Source organism: Mauremys mutica, chromosome 3 (assembly GCF_020497125.1).
Source record: "Mauremys mutica isolate MM-2020 ecotype Southern chromosome 3, ASM2049712v1, whole genome shotgun sequence".
Taxonomy (NCBI): Eukaryota; Metazoa; Chordata; order Testudines; family Geoemydidae; genus Mauremys; species Mauremys mutica.
This window is the reverse complement of record NC_059074.1, coordinates 158,922,174-158,944,435: the sequence shown is the minus strand read 5'-3', so window position 1 is coordinate 158,944,435 and position 22,262 is coordinate 158,922,174. Positions and strand designations below refer to the sequence as shown.

At 39.0% G+C, this 22,262-nt stretch overlaps 1 protein-coding gene across 1 annotated transcript in view; it reads left to right on the top strand.

Moving 5' to 3' along the window:
• The window catches only part of FBXO28 (F-box protein 28), a 34,830-nt gene extending 27,983 nt beyond the window's left edge, over positions 1 to 6,847 (top strand). Inside the window, exons 3-5 of the mRNA XM_045009990.1 lie at positions 1,867 to 2,005; positions 3,694 to 3,889; positions 5,914 to 6,847. Of these exons, the coding sequence (XP_044865925.1) occupies positions 1,867 to 2,005; positions 3,694 to 3,889; positions 5,914 to 6,308 (730 nt within the window). The 3' untranslated portion in view covers positions 6,309 to 6,847. The remainder of the gene's footprint in view (positions 1 to 1,866; positions 2,006 to 3,693; positions 3,890 to 5,913) is intronic.
• The last annotated feature ends 15,415 nt before the right edge of the window (positions 6,848 to 22,262 follow it).

Sequence of the window (22,262 nt, the reverse complement as noted above, 5' to 3'; positions counted from 1 at the left end):
GCCTCCAAAGTCCGTACATGGTCTCTGAGGGCCAGGAGCTCCTTGCACCGACTGCACACATACGCCACCCGCCCACAGGGCAGGTAATCATACATGCAACACTCAGCGCAATAAACTGGATAGCCCCCACCCTGCTGCTGGGCTTCTGCCTGCATTGTCTCCTAGTTAATGTAAGGGTGATTTAAAGAAAGAGGTTTTGAATGTAGTTTGGTTTATAGGTTTTAGGATTTTAGGGGGGGCCACAGGGAAGGGGTTTAGGGCTGGCGAGGGGCTCCCGCTCCCTTCCCACTCCCCTTCCAAACTCCCTTGCGAAACTCCCTGTTAGCAGCCCCTGTTCGCAAAGCTCCCTGGTCACTTGTGCGCGGCTTTATAAAGCCCGGGCCTGAGTGAATGCCCCGCCCACTGATTAAGGCTCAGCCAATTACCAGAGGCTTCGAGCTTTCAAACCTGCCTCCAACTGCCAGCCAGAGCACACGGTCCCTCAAACAACCAAACAAACAAACAGACTGACAAACACAAGCTTAGCACACAGCAAGTAACCCCCAAACACAAACAAACACACACTACAGACAGTCACTTACCCCACAGATGCTGTATTAGCTCCTCCTTCACCTGGAGCTAAGGTGAAGCTAAGCTCTTATGTTATGTTATGTTCTTATGGGAAACATTTGATATGAGCTAAATGAGCTAAGGGCCAATCAGCAACTGCATGGACACAGTATCCACTACATAATTTGGAGCTGGATCATGGGCATTAGAAGACAATGTTTGTCTCTTAAGGGAATGAGAGAAGCTGCTTCTCACTTCTAAAACCTGATAATTAAGCCTAATTTATTGTCATGATTTAAATGGTTTCATTTTAGGTGTTGGTCCTGCTTTGAGCAGGGGGTTGGACTAGATGACCTCCTGAGGTCTCTTCCAACCCTAATATTCTATGATTTTATTTCATGATTGTTACCCGGCATCAAAAAAGCTCGAACAGTCATCAGTTCTCTCAGCTCAGGTGAAGCTTCGAACTGAGCAAGTATAGAGGCTGGATTGCTGTTTTTTAGTGGTGGTGGCTTTTAGGTCAGTTGCCAGAACACAAATGGGTAGTGATGACAAAATCACATTGAAGCACTCTGCCCCGGTGCATTGCTTTAAGACTACTCTTTCTAACCCTTTAATATTTTTAATCTTGGAATTTTTTAAAAACTAAGATGTCTTTACATATACTAATTTGGATTAAAAAAATTTCACAGTAATGATTCAAGGAGAACCAAATTTGACAAATAGATCTAAAAATTGTTCCAGTATTTTGCAAACGTGCAGAGTCATTTGCTGGCTGGTTCTTGACAGCTGCAGCAATCTCTTGAGAAGGACAAAACTACTGGAAGTAGTTGTATTTCTTTCTGAGGGCAGGTCTACACTAAGGGCGGGGGTCGAACTAGGGTACGCAAGTTCAGCTACGTGAATAGCGTAGCTGAACTCGAAGTACCCTAGTTCGAACAACTTACCCGTCCAGACGCCGCGGGATCGAAGTCCGCGGCTCCAAGGTCGATTCCGCCACCGCCTTTTGCAGTGGTGGAGTACCGGAGTCGACCGCGGCGCTTCCGGAGTTCGAACTATCGCGTCTAGATCAGACGCGATAGTTCGAACTCCGAGAAGTCGAACTCACCGCGTCGACCCGGACGGTAAGTGTAGACTAGCCCTGAGTCTCAGCAGGTAAATGGCCATGTGATACAAGATTCAGAAACTTGGCTTACACCTGGGCTCTTAAGAGCAAAAGGATTTAAAAGAACTACTGTTGCAATACTTCAGTTTTTGGTGGCTTAAAATTGCTAAGTCTGTGGTGTCATTTAATGGTTTCTGTATGCTTTCTTCTAGGCGAGAGTCAGAAAGAAGAAACCATTCATTAGCTCGCCATGCAGACATCCTTGCTGCTGTAGAAACAAGGCTCTCTCTGTTAAACATGACTTTCATGAAATATGTGGATTCCAATCTCTGTTGCTTCATACCTGGAAAGGTAAAATATAAAATTGCTTGCTTGTATGAATGTGTATTGTTGCTAAAAAAATCATATTCCTGCAACTTCAAATTATTAACAGCTGTAGCTGCCTAAAAATGTAGTATAGTGCATCATTGTGAATGTACTTAGACATATTATAGGCAGCCTATGTACTGTAAGGGCTACCCTATTAATAGATATGCTTGTCTGAATGAGTTGTTTTTTGGCTTTATATTAATGTTCTGACATGGAAAATGGCTGTTTGTTTGTTTTAAATTAACTCAGTATTCCAGTTGTGGATCATATTTCTAATAATAAATGTGGTCATTTAAAGAAATACTTAAAAATGCTTGAATTGGTCACTGTTCTTTGCAGGTTCACTTTTACTGTTCATATGTGTGCTACTGAGACCTTTGAACAGATAGAACTCGACTTACAGTTTATTCCTTCAAAGTATGTAGATGCTGTATGTAGAGTTTGAGTAGTCCAGACTTACAAGCTGTAAACACCAAACTGGAGGCCATTCCACCACAAACTCTTGTCACCCAGATTATCTTGTGCAATATTTTTGGTACACTTCTGTAACAAAAAATGTATATTTGATGTGTCCTAACACCATCTGGTGAGTATCAGTTGATATTAAGCATTTTAGGACAAAGACAAATTGAACTTGAGTTTTTTCAGTACATGAGAGGAACACTTGTTTTTTCCTAAAAATAGAAATACCATTAGAATACCTTGTTTAGCTATTTTAGAATATATTATCTGTGGTACTGTATCACCTAGCATATTTGTTAGACCTAAACAAAACAAGATGGTATGTAAAAATCTAAGCATGTGTGTTCAGCTGTCATGTAAATTTGCTGTTTATTTCCACTGCAGTGTTTCATGTGTATTTGACACAATACATTAAGCTAGTTATATGGACACTAGCATGGTGTTCATAATCACATCTGTCTGTCATTGGCAAACAACTTCAGGTGGCTATTTCCCCCTCACCATAGTATCTGAGTGCCTCACAAGCATTAAAGAATTTATCTTAGCACTATATCTGAGGTTTAGGCTACGTTAGAAAATTTTGCTGGCATAACTATGTCAGCTAGTAGTATAGAAAAAAAAATCATACCCCTTAGCCAATTTAGCTATGCCAGCAAAATTCCTGGTGTGGATGCAGCTATGCCAACAGAGTGCTTTTGCCAGAATTGACTGCCTTGCTAAGGTGTTCAGTGTATTTGCTAAGAATTTTCTTATGAGTCTCCTTGGAGATCTAAGTATACTGTACTAAGTATAAACTTTATGGAAGAGATTTTAAGGAGTGTACTAATAGTAGAAGTAATAAGAAAAGAAAAGTTGCCAGTTGCTGTTCAGGTTACTGTGGAATGCTCCATTACATTTCATGCAGTGATTATGCAGATTAGTTCATATGTTCAAAAATAACTATTATAGTAAATTTACTGAGTAAAAGTTTCTAAAGATACAATGACAACTCAGACTCTGCCTCCACTGTAAAATACAGCATTTCATTTCAGGTGATTAGTATAAAATTAGTAGGTGATTAGTAGGAAGAACAGCAACAAACTAGTGTAATGGGTATGAAATACCTGCCCATCAGTAGATCAGTGCCATAATTTCAGATTATACCAATAACTATCTTAATTTTTTCCCTTGAATTTAACAGAACATCTAACGGTTCTTAAATATTTTAGGTGATTGATGAAATTTATCGTGTGCTACGGTACGTAAACTCTACAAGAGCCCCTCAGAGAGCCCATGAAGTCCTTCAAGAATTAAGAGACATCTCATCCATGGCTATGGAATACTTTGATGAGAAGATTGTTCCAATTCTAAAACGAAAGTTGCCTGGATCAGATGTATCAGGTCGTCTCATAGGAGCTGCCCCAGGTATTACTTTCAACTTCTAGTATTTTTAACTTTTTATCTAGCTGTTTTTGTCTATCATGGTGTCTGAAAATTCACAACATTCCACTTTCTAGAAAGCATTCACTCCCTTGTTTGTTTCCCTCAACAATGGAATACCCCATTATAATCCAGCCTCCTGATGAAAATTAATTTTGCATCCTAAGTACATTGAGTATGGAACGTAATTGTTTGAAAATTTAAGGAGGCTTTGTTCTGCTAGACTTGAATGTATTTTATAATTACGCATAGTGTGTATTCTTTAAACAAATACGTTTGTACCACTAATGAATGAGACTTTATAATCGCACTTGGTTGAAATTTAGCACACAAAGCCACAATTCAAGATGTTTGTAGTTTTATTAATAGGATAAACAAATGAGAGAGCTTAAATTATTGTAGTACAAAGAGAAAGCTAAAGCACCCTTATATTCTTTATGTAACAAGAACCCAAATGTTTTGTTTTCAAATGAAATATTCGTAGGTGTTTAGTCTGTAACATGGAAAAGGCCTCTTGGCTCTGTAAAATATTAAACTGGATACATTAACACTCAAACTGTCTTTTTTTTTTTTTTTTTTTTGGCACGACCAGTTACATTTTTCATACAACTTAATTTGTTTGGGCCAAATGTTGACGCAGGCTGCCGATCTGAGCATATAATGGCCAAAAGTAGCAGGAAAGATGCAGGTCCACTAGCCTGTGTAGAATATACGTACAGGCTCAGTCCCAACACCTTAGGTTACTAACAGATGTAGTAAAGTATCCATCACTTGGAGTCTTTAAATCAAGTTTAGATGACCTTCTAACATCTATGCTGTAGTTCAAACAGAAGTTTTTGATTGACACGGGAATCTAATTTAAATTCTATAGTTCATGTAGTGCAGGAGATCAGAGTAGATTACAGTGGTCCCTTCTGGCCTTAACTTGAACACAGATGAGACTTCTACTGAGAGTCTCTGCTAGCACGTGTTTGGGGGAAGTGGAATGAACAGCACCCACTAATGGCATGAGCAGCAGATTGGAACATAGCACAAGTCCCCATGGCTCAAAACACATAGGACACATTGATGTAGCCTACTATCTCCCCGTACCTCCACAGTGCTGTGATCTGTAACAACACTTGGTGCTTAAGGATTCGGTATTCTCCCCACAATGAAATTGGAACTCCTTTGTTCAGCCTATGCTGCCTTTTTCCAGATTTGCCTTAGCTCTGTAGTAACATAGGTAAACTCATTCATATGGATTGATGCACTTGAGTTGTTCTAGGCTTGTGTAACCTTTCCAAAAAGGTGAAATTTTGCTTTAAAATGTTTAAACAAAACTTACACGATAGAGCTATTACAATCATGTCAATTTACAGTAGCTGCTATTGGAAAAAAAAATCACTTCTACAAGTTTCTTGAGTCCTGCAGGTCTTGAAGGAATAGATTGTGCACACTCAATAATGGCTACTGAATTTTCATGATTTTCCTCTTAACTGTCACTTGTTTGAAGAAACTCAAACATTACATCAAGCTGACAAATACAAAATATTCAGAATTAAGCTGAGTTATCTTTGGATCAGAGTATTAATTCCTTGATATTGCACAGATCTCCAATGGGTGATCTACTGTATGTCCTACAGTGTGTCTAGTTTTTTGGCTTTGTGCATGTCACATCTTTGATAACTTCATTTAGTGGTTTAGAACATAATCTAACATTCATTTTTTTAGGCAAAAAGTAGTGCTTTCTTTATTCAGGGAGTTGAAAATAGCTTATGCTTTGACCTCTTAAAATCTGAAACATTGGACATAATTGTATCCTAATTTATACCATGAGCAAGCTGATTTTCCTGTATATTGAATATCTATAAATAGTATTTACATGGTTATAGTTTTACAAAACACTAATTATTCAGATTCTGGATTGGTCAACAGAATTGAACAGAGAGTATAAATTGGAGCACAGTTTGATAAATTTTGTTGAAACACAATGTAGAAAAAATAATCTTAAATCACTTTCTCTGAAGTTCCAGGTCCCTCTGCAGCCCTAACAACAATGCAGCTATTCTCCAAGCAAAACCCTTCTAGGCAGGAAGTCACCAAACTCCAGCAGCAAGTCAAAACGAATGGTGCAGGTGTGACTGTTCTAAGGCGGGAAATTTCAGAGCTTCGCACCAAAGTGCAAGAACAACAGAAACAGCTCCAAGACCAAGACCAGAAACTGCTAGAGCAAACCCAAATCATAGGTGAACAGAATGCCCGATTGGCTGAGCTTGAACGCAAACTGAGAGAAGTAATGGAAAGTGCAGTAGGCAGTTCTTCAGGTTCTGGCTCAAATGAGGAGTCCCTTAGGAAACGGAGAAAGGCAGTTGAATCCATAGACTCTCCTAGGAAATCCAAACGCCTTCGAAACAGAAAATAACTTTGGAGTAAATGACACCTCCAGAAGATTACACTGCTTTAGTAGCCCAAGCAGATTTGCTTGTCTGGATACTGTGATTAGCAGCATGGTGTCATTTAGGCTGCTGGCTCTTCAAAACACCACATAGACTTGAACAGTAACTTTCTCTCATTGCTGAGACTTTTTTCCCTCTGCTTCTGTCTGGGTGGGCCTAATGCACAGGATCTTTATAATTTGCAATAGATTTGTACTAACCAGACCTGCTCTATCATGTTTTGAAGAGTTAACTTTTTTTCTGTGCAGATGATATGTGTTAAAGTAAACTTATTTGTGTTATGCATATATTCACATAAGAGATCTTAAATAAATCCAGTCTTGACTGATTAGAAAGTTAAGCTTACAAACAGATGTCCTGTTCACTTGAAGAAAAGACCCACTTTTTAAATCTTGTTTAAAAAAGTTGACTTTTTTGTTACAAGTGACCTTGTCTGGAATGTCTGAAAAGTAGTTAATACTTTTTGGAATCTATGTAACGAGTAAAAGTGACTTCTTACGCTACAGTATTGGCTATATATTTTTGTAAATTTATGAGCAAGGGACTTCTATCCGGCTTTCACAAACACACATCCTAGTTCTAAGTCTCTGGAGCCATATTCTACATTTGCATGAATAGCTGCATGCATTGCTTAGTCAGCTCGCTAAAAGCACTTGCCTGGAGTTGCTCTTAAAACTCTACTTTCCCAGAGTTGTAGAGCAATTTCTTAGTCCTCAGCCATAACTTAGCATCTGCTTTCAGCACAGCTGCTTTCTGATAGTGAGGAGGTCTTGAGACCACTTGTCAACCAGTTGCAGGAAAGGAAAGTGTATTTAAGCAAGCCTAGTTGCTGCTTCCACTACCTGTAGCTTGCAGGTACTCTAGCTAAGCCAAAGCTTGAGAATTCAGCTGTTTTTGCCTATGGGTCCTCTAGTTCATAGGCCAAAATGAATCGAGTATTGGACAAAAGTTATCTGTTCCTTTAACAAAACAGGTTTAGTGGGACACAGTTTGAGTGAAACATTGTATTATGAAAAAAAATTAAACTATTTCATGTTGTGGAAAAGAGCTCTCTGTAATACTTAACTATATTCTAGCTTTCCTTATCCTAAAAGGTAAATCACTTCAGATAAAAAAGCTTTAATTTCTTTTGCACTTCTGTTTTGAGCTTGTAACTGGAAAAGCATGTCTTGCACTGTTCAGTCTTTTGATTGGTCACTTTAACAACCTCAGAGTTGTTGTGTACAGTGATTATTTTTTTCCAGTTGTATATTTTTGGAACCTTATACAAATATCACTGTCCTTGTTTTATTTTAATGTACTAAACAATGTAGCTTTATCATTCGACTTATGTTTTCTTTTAATCAACTGCTGCCTTGGGTTTAGATGGAATTAAATTCGGGCATCGCACTGAAAAATGCCACTTACTGGTGGTAGTTTAAGGTTTTGGAAAGTACCGTGGGTTAAAGTGCAAGTTCAACACTATTATATCTTCTATGCCTGTCCACGCAATGTGGTTCTTGTATTCAAATTAACCAAACAGAAATCAGATTTTGTTCTGTCAACTCTTTTGTGATAGTTGACTTTTTCTTTAAATTTTATTAATCCTAGGTTTTACTTCTTAAACACATTTAGCTCATATCAAATGTTTCCCATGAAACGTACCATCACAACTTAATGTCTAGTTTTTGGCAGAGTGTTTAATTTTTAAATAAACTTGTTTTGCTAGTTCAAAGTTATTTTACAATGGGTTGTTTCCTTAAACAAAACGTATTAGCCATGGGTAAACGTTCAGATATCACTCTGGAACAAAGTTTAATAGCAGATGGCCTTTCTTTTAGCTGTTCTTAGTCTGTAGAACTTGGTTTTTGGACTGTAACACTGTTACAGGAGAAAGGCCTGTTAGAGAGAACAGTTGTCAACAAAACACTTTAATGTTCCTTCATTTCTAAAAATGATTTTTGTAATAACAAAAATTAGCATGATTATCATTTAACAGGTATAATTACTCTATGCATCATGACTTGGTACACGTGGTTTAATTCATTTAATGGGCTTATTCCTTTAACGGGTTCTTGTTTAGAAAGATTTAACCACAAATAAAGAGCCTATACAGTAATTGCATTCCTTGAACAGGCTTGTTTATATACATTAGTTTAAGGTTGCACTAGTTTTAGTTTCTTCTGCCCTTTCCTATCATCAATTGCACAGCTTTTTCTGAAACTAATAGGAGTTTCAGGCTGATTAGCTATTAACATTATGCTAACTAAAATCAGGAGCAGTGCTGAGTTTAATCCATTGAGCATATGCCTATGCAGTAGGCCATTCGTGTTACCCTTGGACCCTGTTTAGCAGATAGTTTTGCATCACGTTTATGTACATTAATGAATAATAATGAAGGGAAATAATGTTGAAGTAAATTTTGTGGCGATGGAATAAACTTAAATCTTGCCTGATCAGGAAGCTTACTATAAACATTTAATCACTTGTTATAAATGGGAAATAACTGTTCTTGTAAAATAACTTCTTTCACTAATATCTTGTGCTGATACTGAATTAAACTTGAAGTATAGGGAAAGTATTCTTAGTATAAACAAGGTTATGTGAGTTTTCCCAGTATAGCTATACTGACAAAACCCTCCTGGTATAGATTCAGTCATACCAGCAGAAGCATCTTTTGCCAGCATGACTGCATCTACAGAGGTTTTTTTTGCCAGCGTAGATAAATTATTAAAACTCAAAAAATCCCACCCTTAACCAACATAACTATGCCACCAAAACTTTTAAGGGTGGAACTGGCATTAGTTGTGAATTATTCTTCTCAAGTCTAGAAAAGGCCAAAAGCTTTGTAACTAAAAATTGCATTTTTATGAAGTGCAGTTATATTTTTCTACTATTCAAGTCTGCAGTAGTGTGCATTTGGATATTACTGAAAACCAAATATATTGCATAATGGTTCTCTTTAGCCAATTTTTTCATCTGGTATAAACGATACTAGCAATCTAAAGTACTTCCCCTCTCAAGTCAAATCATGCTATGAAATAGTCCCCTAAAAGACTTATCCTGAAAACAAGAATTGTGTAATTCTCAGATATTATCAAGCTTCTTAGCTTCTTTCCAACTTATTTAACTCAGCACGGCTTAAGGAGAAACCTGCAACACAGGTGAGCAGTGGCCAGGTTAATGCAGACTCTCATGAGGTGAGTGTTATACAATAGCTAAATATTTGCATATATTACTCTAATTCTCAATTTCTTTCAGGTTTCTTAGTCATTAGTTATCTAAGAACAAAAGAACAGCCCCAATGGGTCAGACCTTTCCATCTAGTCCATTTTCCTGTCTCTGACAGTGGCCAGTACCAGAACTTCAGGAGGAATGCAAAGAATACAGCAGTTAGCGTGATCCACCTCTCTCTTCCCCTCCTGGCTTCTGGTAGTCAGAGGTTTAGGGCAGCTCCGAGCATGGGGTTGCATCCTTGACCATCTTGGCTAATAGCCTTTGATGGACCTATCCTCCATGAATTTATCTTGTTCTTTTTTGAATACAGTTATACTTTTGGCCATCACAACATCCCATGGCAATGAGTTCCACAGGATAACTGGTTGTGTGGAAAAGTATTCCTCTTGTTTGTATTAAACCTGCTGCCTATTAATTTAATCAGGTGACCCCTGGTTTTGGTATTGTGGGAAAGGGTAAATACCACACCTCTATTCACTTTTTCCACACCATTCATGATTCATTAGACCTCTATCATATTTCCCCTTCCTCATCTCTTTTCTAAGCTAAGCTCTTTTCTAAGCTGCATCTTTTTAGTCTCTCCTTGAATGCAAGCTGTTCCATACCCTTGATAATCTTTGTTGCCCTTCTCTGAACCTTTTCAGGTTCCACTATATCCTTTTTGAGATGGGGTGACTAGAACTAGACACAGTATTCAGGGTGGGAGCGCACCATGATTTATATAGTGGCATGATATTTTCTCTCATTTTCTATCCCTTTCTTAATAGTTTATACCTTCTGTTAGCCAGAGGTGAAAGTAAGCCGGTCTGGTCTGGCGTACCGGCAAGAGCCGGTACGCCGTGCCAGACTGGACTGGCTTCTCCAGTGGTGATTGAAAGGGCCCAGGGCTCCAGCTGCTGCAGGGCGTCCTGGGCCCTTTAAATCACCACTGGATCTCCAGCAGTCAGGCTTGTGTGGGTATTTAAAGGGCCTGGAGCTCCGGCTGTGGCTGGGAGCCCCAGCCCCTTTAAAGCACCGGCCGAATCCAGCTGCCAGAGCCCCAGGCCCTTTAAATCACTGTGGGAGCCCTGCTACCGCTACCCCACAGTGGCAGGAGCACCAGGCCCTTTAAATCCCTGCCCAAGCCCTGCCACCCCGGGATAGTGGCGGCAGGGCTCCCACAGTGATTTAAAGGGCCCGGAGCTCTGCCATGGCCAGAGCCCTGGGCCCTTTAATTTGCCCCTGAGCCCCAGGGCTCCCAGCCGTCTCTGCAGCTGGTAGCTCCGAGATGATTTAAAGGCCCTGGGGCTCGCAGCCACAGCCGGAGCCTTTAAATCTCCAAAGGCCCTGCCTTTTCCAGTTGAGGCCATGCTCCCACTCAGGACTCTGGCGTACCAGTAAGTCCTTTAAATTACTTTCACCTCTGCTGTTAGCCTCTTTAACTCAATGGGTCTCAAACTTTTTTACTGGCGACCCCTTTCACATAGCAAGCCTCTGAGTGTGACCCTCCCCCCGCAACAAATTAAACACACTTAATATATTTAACACCATTATAAATGCTGGAGTCAAGCAGGGTTTGGAGTGGAGGTTGACAGCTCATGACCCCCTGTGTAATGACCACATGACCCCGTGGGGTCCTGACCCCCAGTTTGAGAACCCCTGCTTTAACTGCTGTTGCACATTGAGTTGAAGTTTTCAGAGAAGTATTCATAGTGATCTCAAGATCCTTCTTGAATGGTAATAGCTAATTTAAAACCCATCATTATATATGTCTAGTTGAAATTATTTTTTCCAGTGTGCATTACTAAGCACTTGTCAATGTTGAACTTTATCTGCCATTTTGTTGCCCAGTCAACAGTTTTGTGAGATCCCCTGTATCTCTTTGCAGTCAGCTTTGGACTTAACTACCCTGAATAATTTTGTTATCAACAAAGTTTGCCACTTTTCAACATATTCAATAACAACTGGAAAAAGAGTGAACAGTACATGTTCTAGTACAGATGGTTGAGACCCTGCTGTTTACCTCACTCCATTGTGAAAACCAACTACTTATTCCCTTTGTTTCCTATCTTTAAACCAGTTACTGATCCATGAGAGCACCTTCCCTCTGATCCCATGACTGTTTCTTTAAGAACCTTTGTTGAGAGACCTCGTCAAATGCTTTCTGAAAATCCAAGCACACACTATGGAGTGGATCATCCTTCTCTGCCACATGCTTGTTGACACCCTCAAAGAATTCTAATAGGGCTACAATCATCTGTTCAGAGTAGAAGGAAACTGAAAGCAGTGTAGTCCTCAGATTTTCATGGAGCAGCTTTTTTAGAAATATAGATACTGTGACTTTATGAAGAGAAGGTAGTTGCTTCTTAGAGTTGAAGCAAGTTTCCTATTTGAAAATAACACAATTTTGTAATTACTCAATTTAACACACACCATAACTTTCCCCAAAAGACACCACTCTTCCAGAAACTGCATGATGCACCTTATTCCAGAATAGTGTGTGTCTGGGGAAGCTTCATAAAAATCAGAGGAGTTATAAAGTAACATTGTGTCAAATGTGCCTGAAATACACTTTTGAAAATAAAGGCTTGTCTCTTCAAAATGGTATGGTATACACATTCCACATTTGTAAAGTTTGGATTTGCAGAGTAGTGCCTTTTATTTCTTTTTATAGGGAAGTCAGGGAAGAGTTCGTTGTAGTTTTCCAAAGAGATGTAATTAAACAGCTTGTAATTCCACGCACTGAGAAAGTGCTTAACTAGGGACCTACTACAGTAGAGTTGTAAGGAGCAGTGGCATGCTGGGCAAGGAAGCCCTGAGGACCAAGCTAGCAAACACTTGCCTGGCCTACTGGAGGCTAGTAGGAGCTGGGAAACAAACATTAGTTGTTAGTTTTTTTAAAACAGTAAATGATGGGCTATTTGTATTTTCCTCCTGATGGAAATTTTCTTACTGGGTTTTCAGGGCCGTCATGAAGAGAGTCCCTGGTTAGCAGCCGAGGTGGAGAATGGCAGTGCACAGCAGAATGAACTTTAAAGGGAAAAGATGGAGAATGTTATTTTTTTTCCTGTTAGGGCTAGAGCTGGAGCCAGAAATTCATGCAGAGTGTGTGAACAGAACAAGGTTATAAATATAAATTGATCTGTAAAAGCAGCAAAGAATCCTGTGGCACCTTATAGACTAACAGACGTTTTGCAGCATGAGCTTTCGTGGGTGAATACCCACTTCGTCGGATGCAAGAGTGGAAATTTCCAGGGGCAGGTAAATATAAGCAAGCAAGAAGCAAGCTAGAGATAACGAGGTTAGATCAATCAGGGAGGATGAGGCCCTGTTCTAGCAGTTGAGGTGTGAAAACCAAGGGAGGAGAAACTGGTTCTGTAGTTGGCAAGCCATTCACAGTCTTTGTTTAATCCTAAACTGATGGTGTCAAATTTGCAAATGAACTGAAGCTCAGCAGTTTCTCTTAGAAGTCTGGTCCTAAAGTTTTTTTGCTGGAGGATGGCCACCTTGAGATCTGCTATTGTGTGGCCAGGGAGGTTGAAGTGTTCTCCTACAGGTTTTTGTATATTGCCATTCCTAATATCTGATTTGTGTCCATTTATCCTTTTCCTTAGAGACTGTCCAGTTTGGCCGATTGTACATAGCAGAAGGGCATTGCTGGCATACGATGGCATATATTACATTGGTGGATGTGCAGGTGAATGAGCCGGTGATGGTGTGGCTGATCTGGTTAGGTCCTGTGATGGTGTTGCTGGTGTAGATATGTGGGCAGAGTTGGCATTGAGGTTTGTTGCATGGATTGGTTCCTGAGCTAGAGTTACTATGGTGCGATCTCACCAGTAACTGCACACCATATCCATGCAAAAAATATTTTAAAACAGCAATATTGTTTCGGTGGTAGTTGTACTCCACTGAAACAGTCATAGTTTTACATGTAATCCTCAAACAAATCATCATGTTAGGATACCATGTAAAATAAGTTTAAAGAAATTTACACCATCTTTTCAAACTATTGCATCATCTAGCTGCTGCAGAATCCTAATTATCCGTAGTGCTTGAGCAACAATATATTTGGATAAGTAAGGGTCAACAGAACACACTTTTAGTTGGATAGATAGGTAGGTTCAAATGAAAGGAATGTTGTCACCAGTACTAAAGTCGAATTGGAGTTTGCTCTGATAAAACAGCAATCTTAAACATCTGGAAAAGCACATACATTGAATAGATAACTAGGTATTTAATTCAAATGAATGTCTCGTCAGCATGAGTCTATATGGGCTGACACACACACAGAGACACACACACTCTCTCTCTCGCTCTCTCTCTCTACTTCGACTGGTTTAAGTAAAAATCAGTTAAAATGGTTTAAACTGGTGCAAATGCCTGTGTGGATACTTAAATGTATTTACAACCAGGGTCGATTTGATTTAAATCACTAATCAGGAATACTCGATTTAATCATGGATTTCTACATAAAAGTGCATTCTTGTTGGTTGATATAACCTTAATACATATTCTTCACAACTCAGAGATAGATGTAGGTTTAATTTTTAGAAGGTACACACACTACATTTTTAAAGTGATTTATTTTGAAAACTTTTCAGATTAGTTTTACAGCTATATCAGAAAATGAATGGCTGTTTGGTTATTTCATTTACCAAAGGTAATTGAAGCAGATATTTTTGAAGTCATTGGGAGGTGAACTATCTCCAATTCAATGGGTTAATCATTAATATTTGGTGGATTTTCTTGTCATGCTGTATTAGGAGAACATCACCAGACAGACATTTAAATTGTTTTATTTAACTAAACCAACAACGTTAAGTATTCTGGATTTTTTTCTTCCACAGCAAACATAATATTTTAACAAAACAAGCATATGAATTTTTGAATTTAGTTATACATTCAAGTTTTTTATAATCAGGTTTGTTTTTGTTAAAATTGTTTTTAACTAAAATAGTTAAATGAAATATTTAAAAAAAATTAAATCAACTATGTCAGCCAGGTCAACATGAGAAACTTATAATATTGGCTTTTACAGCTGACTCAGTCATCTTCACCTTCATTTTCCTGTTTGTTCATAATTTAGAAAAGAAATACAAGCTTTCCTGCTTTTTCAGGTCCCAAATTATTTCTCAATTTGGAATGAATTAGTCCAAAGGAAGAAAATATTCTTTCTACGCCGGCAGAAGAAGCTACTGCTGTTAAAAGTGAGATTATCTCTTCAGCAGTCTCTGAATCCAAGTGCTTAAGTGACTTCCACCAGTTCACTGGTGTGACTTTTTTTAAAACATCATCAGCAAACACATATTTTTTGAATGGTTCTTATTCCCAAATTGGGTCTCCTATAATGGCATCAGGCCGTAAAAGTTTTCCCTTCTAGTGAGAGAATGGTATGGTAGATCTCAAATCAATGAAGGCTACACTCAGAAAGACCTCAAGACTTCTTGAATATGCTGCTCCAACAGATTCACTTTTGTTTCTACTGCAGGGGTCGGCAACCTTTCAGAAGTGTTGTGCTGAGTCTTCATTTATTCACTCTAATTTAAGGTTTCACGTGCCAGTAAATACATTTTAACGTTTTTAGAAGGCCTCTTTCTATAAGTCTATAATATATAACTAAACTATTGTTGTATGTAAAGTAAATAAGGTTTTTAAAATATTTAAAAAGCTTCATTTAAAATTAAATTAAAATGCAGAGCCCCCCCGGACTGGTGGTCAGGACCCGGACAGTGTGAGTGCCACTGAAAATCAGCTCGCGTGCCGCCTTTGGAACGAGTGGCATAGGTTGCCTACCCCTGTTCTACTGCCTGCCCTCTCTTCTCACATTTATGTCTAGACTTCTTCTCCTTGTCCAGATCTATTCCGCCCCCAACAATCTTCTATTCATTGAAACTTTGCACTTTTAGAGAGAGGTAAGGGATTGACTCTGTGCACACAAATTTGCAGAGGGACAATAGGGTTGACGTCTATTATTTCTCACCTTTATATATTATTTATTTAAAAACATTTTTGCAATTAACAAGCATGTTATCTCTGGAGACACAAATCCACAGTTTGAGAACTGCAAAACTGAGCATCTCTGATGGTATCTTCTAATCTGAGCACTGAGTCCCATTGGGTAGCTAGAAAGATTAACCTACATAATCTATACAGAAGTCCCTGGAACTCCATAAGATTGGGTCCCTAATCCATGAACTATTGGAAGTCATTTACAAAACTTTTCTTAAACATTACATGAATATATTGTCTCATACTATAGAATTAGAATTTATAATCCATATTCCATGATGAGATACATTATAGCTCAAAGATATCTTAATTAAAACTATCTTTAGAATTATTGCTCAAAAAGCATTTTATCAAAAAAACTGATTTTTTTTTAAATCATTGTATCCCCAGGCTAGAAAAGAGAAGATAGGTGAGATAATATTGACAAGTTTTCGAGATACAGAAGGTTACCTTCTCCAGAGCTGAGGAAGACCTCTGTGTAGCTCGAAAGCTTGTCCCTTCCACCAACGGAAGTTGGTCCAATAAATGATATTACCTCACCTCTCTCGCATCTGGGACCAACGTGGCTACTACACCACCACTGAAATGTTTACTAACACTATGTCCCTCAGGGATTAAGGGATGCAAATGGCTTCTATGCTCTAGATACCTGATTGTGTTAATCATTAACACAATACATTGGGAAATAGAATTTTCCAAACTGCCACTCAGATAAAGCCCCAGGATAATGAACATACCTTCAGTTTGCAAAGAGATAAAGAATGTACTGCAATGCTGAAATACAATAGGATGAGCTAAGGATGAAATCAGAACTTTAGACAGGCTCCCCATTAAGGAGGAGTAGGCTGGCTAAAGCATGTAATGAGGTGTGCTGTTCTTACCTTATCAGATACTTAATCACTAAATTCATTTAGTACTGAAGCTAGTCTCAAGTGTACAAAATTTAGTTGTAGAATTCAGTGACTTAGTACTGTCTAGCTTGTCTATGTACGTGTCAGTTACATGAGCATTTGTTTAATGCCTTTTTATAGCGTAAAATGGCTCTTGAAAGGAGAGTTCCTACTTGTAAGTCTTGGGGTTGTGCGTACTACTTTCTTTTCACTTTATTTATAAAATACCCTAGGAACAGTCATGGTGTCAGTGATGCTTGGTAATGTTTTTTAAGGTGCCCCCGTGACTTAGGAGCCTAAATCTCATTGAAAGTCAGAGTTAGGCTCCTAAATGCCTAAGGCACAGAACATTTTAAAATTTTACCCATCAGTTCTTTAAGGAGAAAATCTACAAGCTTAGCGTGGCAGAGCTTTTTCTGTCTACCATTAAAATTGAATGAGTGAGGAACTGAGTTTCTGATATTAGAAGACAGACTTAGGCAAACAAACACAGCAGGAGAAAGCCCTGCTGCCATAGAAGTTCAAGGCAGTAATGCTTTTATTTGTTGTCAGTTTCTCTTTCTAGCTCACCTGTACTAAGACAATGATGTTTGGGTTCACAAGCAACATACCACAGGAATATTAAAAAATAGTTTTAAAAATTTAATGTCAGGAAAATGTTTCTACTATTAGGATTTGTAAAATCTCATTTTAAGCTAAATGATGGACATGAGCTCTTTGATACCATGCCTTGCCTTGTAAGTAGAAAGCTTTACTGCATTTTCAAAACTATAAAGACCTCAAAGTCTTCAAACTTTTGACAAGAGGAGTATGCAGTAGACTACGTTATTTGAAAAGGGGTATGTAGCCTAAATAGTTTGAAAACCACTGAGATAGGAGAAAGGGTACACAGTCACATTTGTGAAAAACACAGCAACAGAATATATATGCAAATAATAAATAAAATACCCCCTCCTTTCCAGTAGGTAGTCATTTTAACTCCCTTCCCATCTATTGATGAGAACATTCCACATAAAACCCACCTCACCCACCCATAAAACCCCACTCATACTTTGGATCAGTAGTAGCAATCCAAATGTCTTTATGCAGGTCTGTCTCTAGCTCCAAGAGAGCTACTTGTGTGGAGGAACCATCATCTAACCTAACTGAGTGGTTCATCTTTAGGAGGCTGGATAGGCAGAACTTCACTGAAGACTACTCAGCTCTATTACTGTCTTCTCCATCAGCTCTCCACTACTAAATCCTCAATCAGCACCCTCTCTTCCCATTAAGATCCCCCCTAGGAAGGAAGTCAAAAGACTCCAGATTTAGCCACAGAGTCTTGAGTACCTGGAAAGGACCTCTTAAATATGAGAGCTCACTTCCCCTGTCCCCAAAAATCCAAGTTTGTAAATAGTTATGGTGACTCCCCAAGTGTCACCAAAGGAATTGTGGGTAGCTATCTTATGTAAATGAAGATTTCTATGGCAGCACTTTTCCCTTTTCACCAATCAAGGGAGGTGAGCGCTCTTTCATCTCTGAAGCTTCTAGTCATAACAGGGTTTACCGTGTGAGACCTGCAATTAAATATACCAACCAGCTCAGGAAGACATCTTTCAGTTTAATTTCACCCTACACCCAAGCACTCCCTAAACCCAGAACTGTGCAGGGGACAGCAGCCCGCCCCAGGTCAGTAGGACTCAAATGATGTCCTCTTTTTCTCCAGCCATAAGACTTTTGGGAAAGAAACTACAGGGAAGAACTAGCCAGAGACTAAACCTGGGAAAACAACTACAGTAACTTCTCACTTAACATCCTAGTTATGTTCTTGAAAAATGTGACTTTAAGCAAAACCATTTTAAGCGACTCCAATTTCACCATAAGAATCAATGTAAATGGGTGGGGGGGTTAGGTTCCAGGGAAATCCTTTTTGCTAGACAAAAGACATTATAAACATACATTATACATTTTAAATAATTTTAAACAATTTAATACTGTACTCACCAATGATGATTGTGAAGCTTGGTTGAGACAGGAGTGTAGCGGGGTTGGAGTGTAGGGGCTTGCCCTACTCCACCCACCAGGCGTTCCAGCCGGGGAGTCGGGCCTTGCCTGCTCCCCAGCTGGAATGCCAGGTGAGTGGAACAGGACATGCCCCCGCTTCCTGGCAGGAGCGCCAGGCGGGCAGAACGGGGTGAGTCAAACAACGTTATAAGGGAACATTGCAGGACTTTAAAGAAGCATGTTCTCTAATAGGTCAGCGACCTAATAACAAAACAACCTTAACCGGGACGATGTTAAGTGAGGCGTTACCATACATAAAACCTGTTCAGACACGACTGATGGCCATTGATGATGTCGTTGGCCTGTTTGCTCCAGTTTTAACTCTGAACATTGCATCACCTGTGCTTACTGGCTGATTTCTTCAACCTCTCCTGCCCACTCTCTTCTTTCATCTTTTCTGACAACTAATCCTCTCCTACATAATCCCATTGAAAGGATTTAAATAACAAAAGAAAATAAATGTGGACCTATCATGACATTTACAGTCATCACAGTGTTCACTGCTTGTATGTTATATATCTTTTTTTCTACTTTTTGTCTTTGGGGCAGGGTCAGTCTCTTATTCTCCATTTGTACAGTCCTAGCACAATGGGGCCCAATTCTAAGCTGATTACTGTGTTAAATTAAAACAAAAAGTCTGAGCCTGAAAACTTCTAAATCTTCTACAAGTGGCAGGTGGCTTAGTCTCAGCATCACTGAAAAGTACACAGCTGAGGATAAGCTGGTCCCAGAAGGGATCAGAATCCATTCAACACATTCCACAATGATATCATGAGATAACAAGGCAGCAAACCACCACAGAAAATCTATAAAGCTGCCACCAAGTTCATCCATCTATCCCATTATGAAACACTATAGCAGGGGTCGGCAACCTCTGGCACGCGGCTCGCCAGGGTAAGCACCCTGGTGGGCCGGGCCAGTTTGTTTACCTGCCGCGTCTGTAGGTTCGGCCGATCACGGCTCCTACTGGCCGCGGTTCGCCGTCCCAGGCCAATGGGGGTGGCAGGAAGCCGTGGTCAGCACATCCCTCACCCGCGACGCTATAGGCTGGTTTTATTCCTCTGCAGAAGCACCTTTTGGCAGGAAAAGGTCCCAAGTGGTGATTCCTAAATAGTTTAGCTATGTTATTTTGGGAAATCATGTCCTTCTATCCTATTTATCTCTTCTTCCCTATATCTTTCTCCTTATTCATATGCGCCAAAAGTCTCAGACTGGAGGAGAAGTCAGAAAACAAAATGGAAAATGTGTTACTCTATGATTGATCTTTATGAATGGCCTCCCATGCCACCTGAGAAGTCTTTAGGGTCTCTTAAGGGTCTATGGTCCATGTCACTATGGTTGAATAATGAATTATTTTTAAATTTATGTTTAAACTATTAATAATTTAGTGCTTCAGTACAACTGAATGCAGCTCCTCTGGAGTAAGGATGAAAGGTGCATGGCTGAACGGCAAGGACAAGTCTGAGTTGCTTATGATATTCGCAGTAAAAGAGGAGCAGACCAAATGTCTTGGACTAGAAAAACATTTGCTGATATATTTTCTAATTTTTGTACTTGCAAACAATGCTCTATGACCATACTTCGGTGATCATCTTTTCCCCTATGTAGTTCCAAGAAAGTAGCAATTAGTACAGTTGTTCATGCTCTTTATCCCCACATTCAACTGGATCAGAGCAGGAGTAGTGCCTTTTCCATCTGGGAATCCCATTTGTGGAAATCTATCCTTAGGTATGTTTGCTAGACTCCTGCTGATTGGCTTCAAGTCTAGATGCAGATTCTTTCCATTTGAGTCGGATAATTTTTGACAAATTTTCCTTCTTTTCTCTCCTGACCCCCTAACACCTCTCATGTTTGGGTTTATCTTTTACTTATTTTGTTTGTTGGTTTGGAGTAATAATTTCTTGACAATTCTGGAATAATTTTATGGAAGTTTGTACAGTGTCCAGATGTGTGTTAAAAATCAATACCTGAATATGTATTACATTACAATGACCCAAATAGAGTAATAGTTCACATTTTTATACTGCCTTCCATCTGAATAAATCAAATTTCTATATGCATATTACTTAAGCTATTACAACATCTATGTGAAGTTTTACATTACAGGGAAACTGAAACACTGCAAGGAGTGACTTGCCAAGTCCCACAGAAAGTCAGTGGCAGAACTTCCAATTTAACTTACATCATGCAACTCTCACTCTTGTGCTTATGGACTTAAAGACAGGGTTACATATTACCCAGTTTATAGTTCCTCAAAAATATTATAGCTGTCTTTATACTACTGTTCTCCCGAATACAATTTCTGCAGCAGTTCTAATGTCATAGTACCAGAGACTGTGCTCTCATCAAGACAAGTTATGCATACATCAAGTTATAGCTGTGTTTTTAATTAGTCATTTCCTTAGACTGAAACAGGAAACATGAGAAAAAGGTTCTGCAGCGGTAATGGACTACATTAATTCTTAAGTGGAAAATAACGGGAGGAATATAACAAGAATAAAGACATATACCAGAGGATAAAATAATAATTTCCCAATTTCAATTCTGACTTGATTGGAGTGGCAACTATGTTGAGAAATGTTACAGGTAAAACCAATATTGCATAATACTTGAATGTGTGTAACTCCCAGTTTTTGAGAAGTATAAAACATTAATCTATAGCTCTAGGATTTCATGTGTATGGTGGGTTAGCTAGCAAATTATGCTGGAATGGAAATGTGGGTGGAGGGAAACAGAACATAATCAGAATAAATTTATTTTAAAATATGGGTGTCATCTAACTTTTTCATTATTTAAAATGTTATTAAAAGTTAGCCATACAAAACTCATTCCACCAAATATCACAATAATTTCCTCTTTCCACATTCACGAAGAACTACATCAGCCCTCTGGAGTTGAAGGAAGAACATCATATTTAAAAATAATTAAGTCTTAGAGCTTCTCCACTTAACTTCATTAGGTCGTGGGAGCTTCTTTTGAATGTGAAATCAGAAAAGGTTTGTGCTGGTAGCCTGGACTTCTAACAGTCTTTCAGATGTTATTGGGAGAAGGAATTACAGATTAGGCTCAAATATTAACATTACATTTGTGAAATTAAGGAGTTTTTACATAGTTAACAGTAGAAGAGATATTGAGGTGGAAATATTTAATCAACTGGCTCCTCCGCTTTTATGTCCAATGATTTGTGATATGCCTGGACAAAAAAAGACTTGGAAAGAACAGTACAAACACTTTCAGGATCAGTAAACTTTTCTATGCATCAGGCCTGGACAAATGATCAGATTTTTATTTTTTAAATCCCAGAAAGGAAAGAGTAATGTTGCTTTCTGTCTACAGGAAGGGTGAAGTCCACCCATGGAGAATGCCCTATTAAGGTTCTTTGTGCTATTTAAGATCCCTAGCAGGATCTTGTAAGGGAATGAGACACCACAACTAGGGGTTTTCACACCCTGTGTGTGCTACAGAGATGGGATCTGAATTGTGACACATATGACAATTTTCTGCAATATCCTTAAAAACTTTATTGAATTAAGTTTAAGTATCTTTGGAATCCTCTGTATTGAATAAAAAGTTTATGTATTATTGTGAACCGTAGGAAATGTTATGAACTTCAGCCAGGGGGCAGACAACAATGGACTTTTGGGACAAACAGTACTGACTGGTTTTCACAGCGTAGGCAGGGAAACGCGCAGCCTGGAAAAACCCTGGCCAGGAGGGAGAGAGATGTGCATCTTCTTGCCTGGTCTTTAGATTATTTATTAGTTATACTGATTACTTAAG